Raw genomic sequence first — 12,470 nt, forward strand, 5'->3', positions numbered from 1 at the left:
CAGATAAAGGACTAGTGTCCAGAATCTATAAAGAACTTAGCAAACTCAACACCCAAAGAACAAATAATCCAATCAAGAAATGGGCAGAAGACATGAACAGACATTTCTGCAAAGAAGACATCCAGATGGCGAACAGACACATGAAAAAGTGCTCCATATCACTCGGCATCAGGGAAATACAAATCAAAACCACAATGAGATATCACCTCACACCAGTCAGAATGGCTAAAATCAACAAGTCAGGAAATGACAGATGCTGGCGAGGATGCGGAGAAAGGGGAACCCTCCTACACTGTTGGTGGGAATGCAAGCTGGTGCAGCCACTCTGGAAAACAGCATGGAGGTTCCTCAAAATGTTGAAAATAGAACTGCCCTATGACCCAGCAATTGCACTATTGGGTATTTACCCTAAAGATACAAATGTAGTGATCCAAAGGGACACATGCACCCGAATGTTTATAGCAGCAATGTCCACAATAGCCAAACTATGGAAAGAACCTAGATGTCCATCAACAGATGAATGGATCAAGAAGATGTGGTATATATACACAATGGAATACTATGCAGCCATCAAAAGAAATGAAATCTTGCCATTTGCAACAACGTGGATGGAACTAGAGCGTATCATGCTTAGCGAAATAAGTCAAGCAGAGAAAGACAACTATCATATGATCTCCCTGATATGAGGAAGTGGTGATGCAACATGGAGGCCTAAGTGGGTAGAAGAATAAATGAAACAAGATGGGATTGGGAGGGAGACAAACCATAAGTGACTCTTAATCTCACAAAACAAACTGAGGGTTGCCGGGGGGAGGGGGTTGGGGAGAAGGGGGTGGGATTATGGACATTGTGGAGGGTATGTGATTTGGTGAGTGCTGTGAAGTGTGTAAACCTGGTGATTCACAGACCTGGGGATAAAAATATATGTTTATAAAAAATATATGTTATAAAAAATAAAAAATTTTTAAAAAAAAAGTTGCTAATAAAAAAATTAAATGCATAATTTTTAAAAGTCAGATGACAAAACCCATCATATATAACTGAATATCAACTTATAATAAAGACATATAAATATAAAAAAAAAAAAAGAAAGAGAAAATGAAGACACAAGAGATCAAACATCAGTTCACAAGATGTATGCTCTAACTGTAAAGTTGGGGAAAATATAACTATTTCTTAAGGTATGTGGTAGGTATTTGGTTTATTATTCTTTTATGTACTCTTTTGTATGCATGTTTTATGTGAAAGAAAATAAGTGCATCGTTCTGGAAGCCATGAGGAAGCAGCCTGGTGGCCAGCCTGGCAAAGCCAACAATGGGCCCCAGTCCCAAGTAAGCCATCACCAGGCTTCAGGTGATGAACCCATCCCATCCCTGTAGACTAGGCAAGCTGCAGCAAGCGGAAACAGTTGGGTTCTTTTATATAAAAACAGCAAAACACTGAAAAGGAAGTTGAGAGAACCTCACTCTTTAACAGCCAAGCTACACACAAGCCTTCCTCACACCCTGTAATCATTGCTAATTACATCAATGTAATCTTTTTTTCTCTTTGTAAGGTATTTGTCATTCTTCCCTAAAACTTTATTCTTTTGATAATGGGTTCACTCTTGCCCAGCCCCAGACTGATATGTGGTAGATAGTGTTTTATTTGAAAATAAAATATATTTTTTTAAGTAAACAAGTTTTCTGATGTATGCCCCTCTGCCCATTTAAAAAAAAAAAAAAAGGAAAAGAAAATAAATGAAAAATATCTGTGTATCTTGTAATTGTTTCTGATTAGATATGGCTGTGCTGGTGCTGGAAGTAATCACCAAAATTGACCATCTTCCAATTGGTAGAGTTCAGATCAGTGGACTAGCCCAGCTTTCTCCAACCCATCACATCAGTGGATTTTTTACCATTGTTTCACCAACGTCCAAGAAACTTGGAGAACTCCAGGTAAAAATATTTTAATTATTTTTTATGTAGACTAAAACTTTTACAGCACCAGTAGTTGAGTGTGTTTGTAGAATAGATAGGTACATGACTCCCATATATCATGCTAATTCCCACTTCATGCCTTTGTTCATGTTTTTATCCAAAGAATATAATGTATCTTACTTATCCAAATCCTCTTAGTGCTTTACTGCCCATCTCAAGTGCCAAGTCTTTCACAGCTCCTACTGCATTCATCTTCTCTGTACTCTATTAAATTTATAACATTGATTATATAATTATCGTTCAGTTATAATCCTACACAATCTCTAAAATTATGTTTTAGTAGTCTCCCTTTAACTTCCCTTCTTTCTAGTATCTAGATTCCCTGGGAGGCAGGACAGTGTTTTCTACTTTCTGTGTTTCTTCTATAGCTCCTAACATAGTGTCAAGCATTAATTGCTTGTTTGACTCATGTAAGTGGTATCTTTGGTGTGTTCATTCATTGATTCAGCCTTCCTTTTTTTTTATACATTATTATGTGCCACTAAGGATAAAGATAAGAGATGATTTTTTTCATGTAGTTTTCCAAAGTCATGTAGGAGGAAATAGAAGAATAACAGGTAGAACGCAGACTGATAGGTGTATACTAGGTGCATATTGCAACATGTATGTACAGGATGGTGGGGAAGAACATTGAAGGATCCTTTTTGAGGGACACTCTTTGAGAGTGCTTCTTAGAAAGCTCTAAGTATTCAAATCACTTAGAAATTTCATGAGTTTTATGCTTTGTCAGATGTATTCTAAAATACAGAAATTTAGACAGGTATATGAGAAAATAGTTTTAAAAATATGAGAAAACATATACAGCATTACCAGATATAAGAACTTTTTATAAAATGACAAGCACAGGAATGGCTGACTCAGTCAGAAGAGCATGTAACTCTTGACCTTAGGTTCCTAAGTTGGAGTCCCACCATTGGGTGCAGAAATTATTTAAAAAGAAGAAAAAAACTACAAGCACATAATCACATTGGTGGAACAGAATAGAGTTGAAAAATAATTTCATCTGAATGAAAGAAGCAACATTTTTTTTATTGTATTTACCATATTTTTATATATATTAAATTTAAAAGGTGACTCCTTATGTTCGTAACTTCATGGTGGAGTCTGGTTTACTCCTACTTTTCTGACAATGATAAAGATTCCCATGCGATCTACAAAACAGTTTGGCATTCTGTTTCAAGAACTGGTAATTCTACTCTTAGGAACTTATCTTAAGGAAATACTGTAAAAATAGGGAAACTTTCTGCCTAGGTCTAGTTACAGAAATACACTTTTAATATTGAAAAAAATGAAAATAAATTATTTAGTAATATTAACCACTGAGCCACCCAGGCACCCTTTAGTAATATTAAAATTATAGTCTAGTAGTGGAGTATTTTGTTTCCATAAAAACAAAATTACCTAGTTATGATTATGTAGCTGCATGGATAAAATGGATTTTGGGTTGATGACTAAAGAAAATTAAAGTTAACTACATAATCAATGACTGGGAAAAAATAAAATTGAAAACAGTTGAGAGTATAGGCTTCTAGGTAGTTTTTTTCCTATTTTTAAAATTGAGACATAATTTATATGTCATAAAACTCACCCTTTAAAGTATAGAATTTGGGGCGCCTGGGTGGCTTAGTGGGTTAAGCCGCTGCCTTCGGCTCGGGTCATGATCTCAGCGTCCTGGGATCGAGCCCCGCATGGGGCTCTCTGCTCAGCAGGGAGCCTGCTTCCTCCTCTCTCTCTGCCTGCCTCTACCTGCCTGTAATCTCTGTCTGTCAAATAAATAAATAAAATCTTTAAAAAAAAAAAAAATAAAAATAAATAAAGTATAGAATTTACTCGTTTTTATAACCATCACTACTATTTAATTCCAGAGCTTGTTATTACCCTAAAAAGGAGTGCTGTGGCTGTTAGCAGTCATTCCCCGTTTCACCCTACCCTAGTCCCTGGCAACCACTGGTTTAACTTCAGTCTCTCTATATTTGCATATTCTGGACAGTTCATATAAGTGAAATAGCATATTATGTAGCTTTTTGTAACTGGCTTCTTTCACACAGCACAATGTTTTCAAGGTTCATCTTCACTGTGGCATGTCTCAGTACTTCATTCTTCTTATGGCTGGATAATATTCCCTTATATGGATAGACCACATATTGATCCATTCTTCAGTTGATAGACATTTGGATTTTTTCCACTTGACTGCTATGAATAATGGTAGTTCTGTAAACATTCATGTACAAGTTTTTTCGTGAACACATTTTCATTTCTCTTCATATATACCTATGAGTAGATTTGCAGTCATAGGGTAAGTATGTTTAACTTTGAGGAATTGTCAGACTGTTTTCTAAAGTGGCTAGATCATTTTTTTTTTCCATATTTAAGTATCAGTTGATAAAAAAATGTGTGTGTTTTATTTAAATGTTATTGGGCTTGTTAGAAAATTGTATAGAGCATTGGAGGCAAAATTCAGATTTTAAAAGATTATGGAATAAGGAAATAAGTAGTAATTAGAGATTTCTATTTCCCAAATAAGTGTCAGTGAAAGGAGGGAGAGGTGGTGTGATCTAATGGAAATAGCACTAGAGTTTGGACATGGACAAACAGTTATGAACAGTGGAGAAACCAGAACAAAAAGGGTTACAAAACAGTTCTGATGTTCACTTGTCCACTCTGAGCTTCCGTATTTTATTTTGTAAAAAAAAAAAAGTACTAAAACGTTTACCTCACAGTGTTGTTGCAGGGATTAAATGAGATGGAAAAAATATGAAAACACTTAACATCGTGTTTAGGCATGTGATGGCAACATGCCAAATTTACTTGAATTTGAGAGAACACGACTGATAGTGGGTAGTAGAATTCAGAAGTTTTTTGGTACTATTTTAGAACAGGGGTTGACACACTTTGCCTGTTGCTCCATTTGTGGCCTTCTAACTAAACATGGTTTTTACAATTTGAAAAGGTCATTAAATTGTCTTTTTAAGATTTTATTTATTTGAGAGAGAGAGAGAGAGAAACAGGGAGTGTGTGGTGCACCAGCAGGGTGGGGAGGGGGAGGTGGCAAAAGGAAGAGAAAAGGCTGCACTACCCACTGAGCAGGGAGCCCTACTCAGGGCTCAATCCCAGGACCCTAAGATCATGACCTGAGCCAAAGGCAGAGACTTAACGGACTGAGCCCTTAGGTGCCCCTTAAGAGATTATTTAAAGAAGAAAAATATGCCATAAAGAAAGCCTAAAATATTTATTCTCTGCCCCTTGACAGATTAAGTTTGCGTGACTCCTCTTTAGAATATAAGAGACCTGATTTGTTTTTAGACCAAAGAGAAGCAAGTGAAGAAATTGAAAATAAGAGGATAATTGAGCCAATAAGATCATGAAGAGAACTAAATAAGAATGGGTTTCTACCATAAACACAGTTACTAGGGTCACATACATTGGGATGGAGGAAGGCAAAAGAGGAGGAGCATTTTGAGATAAAATTGAAAGCATTCATTCTGTTTATTTTAAAACATTTTTTAAAGATTTTATTTATTTGACAGAGAGAGACATAATGAGAGAGAGAACACGAGCAGGGGGAGTAGGAGAGAGAGAGAAGTGGGCTTCCTGCTCTGACCTGAGCTGAAGGCAGACACTTAACGACTGAGCCACCCAGGCGATGCTCTGATCATTCTCTTATCAACATTTATTGTATATCTATCTACCATATGTTAGACACTATACATTTTATTTCACTTAACTTTTTAAAAATTTTCAGTGATATGCAAAACAGTATCTTCTATATATAAGATATATAAATAACCATATAGTAAACACAAATTGTCCCCTCACCCAGGTTAAGAGAGTAAGTGAACAAAGCCAATTTTAGAGATTCATCCATACTATTTTGTGTATCAGTAGTTCCCTTTTGCAGAGGTGTGTTCCACTGTATGGATATTCCATGATTTTTTATCTGTATGCTACTTAGTGGACGTTTGGTTGTTTGGGGCTTTTTTTGTTTTTTGTTTTGTTTTGTTTTTTTTACAATTTTTTTTTGCTGCTTATGAGTAAAGCAACTCTATGTAGATGTGTTCTACATAGAATGGGATTGGTGAGTCATGTTTAACTTTTTAAGAAACAACCAGGGACGCCTGGGTGGCTCAGTTGGTTAAGCAGCTGCCTTCGGCTCAGGTCATGATCCCAGCATCCTGGGATCGAGTCCCACATCGGGCTCCTTGCTCAGCAGGGAGCCTGCTTCTCCCTCTGCCTCTGCCTGCCATTCTGTCTGCCTGTGCTCGCTCTCTCCCCCTCTCTCTCTCTGATAAATAAATAAAATCTTTAAAAAAAAAAAAAAGAAAGAAAGAAAGAAACCACCAAACCATTTTCATAGTGATGGTATAACTTTACATTCCCATCAGTGGTATATAAACATTCTCCACGTATCTACCAGCAGTTGGTTTGGGTAGTCTTTTCAGTTTTTGTTTTTCTAGTGAGTATGTCCTGGTATCTCACTGAGGTTTTAGTTATCATATCCTGATGATGAGTATGTTGAGTATTTGTTCATATGCTTTTGCGCTGTTCTTTTATTTTCTTCAGGGAATCACAGGCTATAACCCCCAAGGCAAATCTGACTTGCTTACCACCTGTATTTGTAGATCTATGGCAGCTTTCATGCTGCAAGAGCAAAGTGAACTACAGTAGTCCCCCCTTGTCCTCGGTTTCTCTTTTGGTGGTTTCAGTGCAGTCAGGAAGCAGCTGATGCTCCTTCTAACTTTTCCTCATAAGAAAAAGTTGTGGCTATGTCATGATGCCTATGTCTTTCACAGCTCTTAATCTCATCACATAGATCTTTTGTCATTTTTATCACTAAAAGGGTGAATATAGTAATTTTTAAGAAAGCACATTCACATAGCTTATTTTATTATTGTTGTTGTTATTCTCTTACTGTGCCTAATTTATAAATTAATCTTTGTCATAGTTATGTACTTAAAGGGAAAAACATAGTGTATATATAGGATTTAGTACTATCTTCAGTTTCAGGCATCCACAGGGGGTCTTGGAACATAACCCTGTGGATAAGCAGGGGGACCACTATAATTATGACAGAGACTATATGGCATGCAAAGCCTAAAATATTATTTCTGTAGCTCTTTCATTGGAAAGGAAAAGTAATCAGTGCACCTAATGGTTCAGCTTTAAATAGAACACATGCTCATATAATAATTTTAGTTCAATCCATAATCTGTGTTTATAATAAAACTAGATGGGCAGGTTGGGAGATAAGGAGGTAGAAGGATGTGGGATTGAGCTAAATTTTTATCTTCCATATTAGAAAGTCAAAAGATAATGCCTGAAAACTGAGGAGGGGATCAAGATGTGAGAGAAATATAAGCACATTATTTGGAACTCTAGAGGTAATCCCATAAGAATCAAGGGCAGGAGTTGAAAGTAGTTGCCTCTGGGAAAAGAAAAATACGGGGGTCTGTGTGAGGGACTCATTTTTGTAATAGAACTCTCTAATTCTTTAAATTCTATGAATGTGAAATGTTAATTTAAAAATCACTTTTGGGGAGCCTCGGTAGCTCCCAGGTAGGTTAAGCATTAAACTCTTGATTTTGGCGTAGGTAATGATCTCAGAGTTGTGGGACTGAGCCCTGCATTAGGCTCTACGCTCTCTACACTCAATGGAAAGTCTGCTTCTCTCTCTCTGCCCTTCCCTGAGCTCGCTTTCTCTCTCTCTCTCTCTCTCTCTCTAAAATACATCTTTTTTTAAAAATAAAAAAACTTTTAAAAAAAGAGCATGTAGTGAGTGATGGGATTTATCATACCATTGCTTTGCTGTCCCCCAAAGCAGTCATGAATTGACTAAATGTGGAATCCTTCTTGTCAAGTGGTAAGGGATGCCAATGGGCAGCTGATAGATTGGAAGATGAATAGAGGTGGTTTTAGATTGTTGCTCTGATGATCAGGTTTAGTCAGACCTCAAGAAGACAGATGCATAGTTACTAAAGGGAAACTGAGATTATGGAGTTAGAACAGTTTAAAATAATAAGAAGGCCAAACTGGCTGGAGGGTGCTCAGAGTAGTTTGACAATAAAGATCATTAGAACTGAGCTGTTGGAGAGAGGAAGCTTTTCGTGTATTCCATTATTGGTATAGGTCAGATATTGACAATAACGAATGAGTCAAACAGGCTGGCTATAAGAATAATCAACAGCCAAAAATATAATAAACTTTTAAAAAATACTAAACTTGGGATGCCTGGCTGGCTCATTTGGAAGAACATGCAATGCTTGATCTCGGGGTCCTGAGTTTGAGCCCCATGATAGGTGTAGAGATTACTAAAAAAAATAAAAACCAAACTTTATTATGTGAGCATGTAACATTATATACATATATGTGATTATTTTACATTGAAATTGGAAAAAAAAAACCTTAATTATAAATTCTTGGCTTTGAAATCAATTCCTTTGATTTAGCTAAAATCTTGATACTTGTACTTCTCTACCAAGTTATCAGTACCAGATGATTTATATTTGATGGGCATTACAGCATTCATTTTTTAAAACCATTTGAGAATAAAATTTAGTTTTTATTCGGTTTCATAACAAAATAACTGTTCACAAATATGGCTGCCTTTATTTCCAAACAAAGACAGAATCTTGGCACAGTATTTTTTGAAGTTGGATTTTATTTCTAAGATATTCTTAAAATTTAAGATATTCAAGCGTATTTAAGCTTAAATATTGTACAACGCTGCATTAACTTCCATATTATACTTTCAGTATAAACTGAGTAAAGCAAAATGAACAGTGTTGGTTTTCATAACATTTGAAATCCAAAAAGTCTTTTTGCGATGTTGGTCTTTAGCTCTACAGTTTTAGAAATGTATTTCATGCCATCACTTTGATGTCTGGAAATCCTATTTCAGCATAAAAAATATAGAAAAGTAGGATAGATGGTTCTTTGCCAAATAAATTTTCCAAAGATATAATCAAAAGAATGAATAAATTGAATCTCATATTGTATGATTCCTTGTGAATGCACTTGCAGATAAGTAATTAAATGCTTTATGTAGTCTATAATGTCAACTAAAATAGTCCTGTATTTGATCAGCACTTGCTGGTGATCTGAGGCTGGGATTTCTCCTTCGAAAACATAAACCAGGTGACTTCTTTTAATTCAAGCAAAAACGTTTAACACCACACACAGTTTTATACCCCCTAGTATTCATGTAGCAATAACAGGTTGCAATACTGCTTATCCATGATCAAACAAAACATTGACCACAGGAGTTTAATTAATTTATATGTTAATTATATATATATGTGTTGTTTGATTTTTAGCGTTTTAGATGAAATAACCAAGACAGTGTGTTTATGGTTCTTTGTCTTGGCAAAATGTTGCCACTTTGAATTTAAATTTTGAAACACGTCTATTGTCAACAAAAAGACATCATCCATTGTTATCAGTCTTTTTTTTTTTTAAGATTTTATTTATTTATTTGAGAGTGAGAACACAGGAGCAGGGGCAGAAGAAGAGAGAGAAGCAGACTCTCGTGCTGAACAGGGAGCCTGAAGTACGCTTGATCCCAGGACTGTGGGATCATGACCCAAACTGAAGACACATGTTTAACCAACTGAGCCACACGGGCACCCCTGTTATCAGTCTTTAATAAACTTTTTAAAACATTTCTCAGTTTGGAGAAATACCATTTCCCAGGATGCCTGAGTGACTGAGTCACTTAGACATCTGCCTTCAGCTCAGGTCATGAACCCAGAGTCCAGAGACAGAGCCCTGTATCAGTTTCTTGCTCAGCAGAGAGCCTGCTTCTCCCTCTGCCTGCCTTTCCCTCTGTCTCCTATTCCCCTGCTTGTGCTCACTCTCTTTCTCTGTCTGACAAATATATAAATAAAATCTTTAAAAAAGAAAAAGAAATACCATTTCCTTGATTTGTTTGCTATGAGCATCTCCAAAAGTTTTTCACTCACATAAAAATTTCACTGATGCTCTAAATAAACACAGCTGTCAAGAGTTGTTTTTATTTGTGTTCTTCTCAGCTACAGAGAAAAATATCACAAATTGTTTAACATTTTTATTCAGCTCACCTTGTAAGTTTGTAGCCATACCACTAACATTAGGAACAACTATAATTTTTAATTAGACCTACATATGCAAATGTTTATGATTCACAAATTCTGTTGCATTCTTTAATAAATGTTGCCATTTATAAGAGACTTTGATACTTTATAAAGTTTTTTATCTTAAATATTTGATTTTATGGGGCACCTGGGTGGCTCAGTGGGTTAAAGCCTCTGCCTTCGGCTCAGGTCATGATCCCAGGGTCCTGGGATCAAGCCCACATCGGGCTCTCTGCTCAGTAGGGAGCCTGCTTCCACCTCTCTCTCTGCCTGCTTCTCTGCCTACTTGTAATCTCTATCAAATAAATAAATAAATAAATCTTAAAATATATATATTTGATTTTATGTCACAAGAGTACCACTTATTTTACTTGCATTTAAAAAACAAACCCTATTTAAAATAGGTATCTTTCTGTTTATTCCATTTTTATCATGCATCTTTTCTACTAAGTAATTATAATCCTATTGTACTTTGTTTCATAATGCTGTCTTTGACAGTCACACTTTCTTTGCCTTATGAGCAATTAGGGATATTCTCTTCCACAAAGAAATACGCGTTCTGACATTTCTTTTGAAAATCATGGGGCTCTAGTTCTTTCTTGGATGCAAGAAATATTTTACTTTCCTCTTGATTCTAATGTGAGAGAGACCATAGCCCACAAAATCCCAAAGATAGGGAATAGTATAAACTCTATACACAAAAATTTGTTGATTTAGGTGAAATCAATCGATTCTTCGAAAACCACAAACTACCAAAAATCACTCAAGATAAAATATATAACCTGACTAGACTTGTAACTATTAAAGAATTGCTTTTGCAGTTTAAATCCTTCAAAAAAAGAAATCTCTAAGCTCTAAGAAATCTCTAAATCTCTAAGCCAAGATAATTTCACTGGTGAATTCTTGCAGTCATTTAAAAAAAAAAGAGGTAACACTGATTTCCACAAACTTTTCCAGAAAATAGAACAGGAGAAAATACTTTTTGACTTATTTTATGAGGCTTACAGTACCCTGATAGCAAAATAGAGGACAATTTAAGATCTAGACCTAAAAATAAACCTAAAAATCCTCAAAAAAATATTAGCAAGTTGAGTCCAGTAGTATATAAAAAGAGTAATGAGACCATGTCCACCTGGGGTCTGTACCAGCAATGCAAGGCTATCTCAGTCTTTGAAAGTCAACCAATGTGATAAGCCATGTTAACAATAGAATACTACCAAGTCAGTAAAAAGGCATGAACTGCTGATACATGCACCATGTTGATGAATCTGAGAGGCCTTATTCTTTTTTTTTAAATTTAATTTCTTTCCAGTGTAACAGAATTCATTGTTTGTGCACCACACCCAGTGCTCCATGCAATACATGCCCTCCATAATACCCACCACCAGGCTCCCCCAACCTCCTGCCCTCCACCCCTTCAAAACCCTCAGATTGTTTTTCAGAGTCCATAGTCTCTCATGGTTCATCTCCCCCTCCAATTTCCCTCAACTCCCTTCTCCTCTCCATCTCCCCATGTCCTCTGTGTTATTTCTTATGCTCCACAAATAAGTGAAACCATATGATACTTGACTCTATCTGCTTGACTTATTTCACTCAGCATAATCTCTTCCAGTCTGGTCCATGTTGCTACAAAAGTTGGGTATTCATCCTTTCTGATGGAGGCATAATACTCCATAATACTCCATATGGACCACATCTTCCTTATCCATTCATCCGTTGAAGGGCATTTTGGTTCCTTTCACAGTTTGGCAACCGTGGCTATTGCTGCTATGAACATTGGAGTACAGTATCTTTGGGGTAAATACCCAGTAGTGCAAATGCAGGTCATAGGGAAGCTCTATTTTTAATTTCTTAAGGAATCTCCACACTGTTCTCCAAATTGGCTGCACCAACTTGCATTCCCACCAACAGTGTAAGAGGGTTCTCCTTTCTCCACATTGAGAGGCCTTATTCTGAGTGAAAGAAGCCCATATCAAAAGGTTACATACTATATAGTTACATTTGTATGACATTTTCAAAAAGCTAGAACTATAATGGTTGAGAATAGATCAGCTGTTGCTAGGGATTAAAGGTGAGGAGAGAGTATGGCTACAGAGGGATAGTCCCAGGGAGTTTTTTGGGTTAATGGAGTTATTCTCTATCTTGATTATGGTGGTGGTTACATGCATCTATTGATAGGTTAAAATTTATAAAAATGTATAAACACAAAAATATCCATTTTTTTGTAAGATAGTAAAATTTTTAAAAGCCTGGCAGACCAAGTGGGATGATAAATAATAGTTATCACTCTGCCTCATTGGGACCTGGCTGGGGACTTTTCAGACCGGAACATGTGCCCTGACCAAAGCCACTAGTCTGCTTCAGCTAATTTTTGCCACATTGAAAT

The 12,470-nt window shown here is 36.2% G+C and overlaps 1 protein-coding gene across 6 annotated transcripts in view; it reads left to right on the top strand.

Annotated features, from left to right (window-relative positions):
* Window positions 1-12,470, top strand: part of C2CD3 (C2 domain containing 3 centriole elongation regulator) — a 155,874-nt gene that overhangs the window by 8,387 nt on the left and 135,017 nt on the right. For all 6 annotated transcript variants that reach the window (XM_059132807.1, XM_059132820.1, XM_059132789.1 and 3 more), the window contains exon 3: window positions 1,780-1,937. In XM_059132807.1, the coding sequence (XP_058988790.1) occupies window positions 1,780-1,937 (158 nt within the window). The remainder of the gene's footprint in view (window positions 1-1,779; window positions 1,938-12,470) is intronic.

This window comes from Mustela lutreola, chromosome 1, assembly GCF_030435805.1.
Source record: "Mustela lutreola isolate mMusLut2 chromosome 1, mMusLut2.pri, whole genome shotgun sequence".
Lineage (NCBI taxonomy): Eukaryota > Metazoa > Chordata > Mammalia > Carnivora > Mustelidae > Mustela > Mustela lutreola.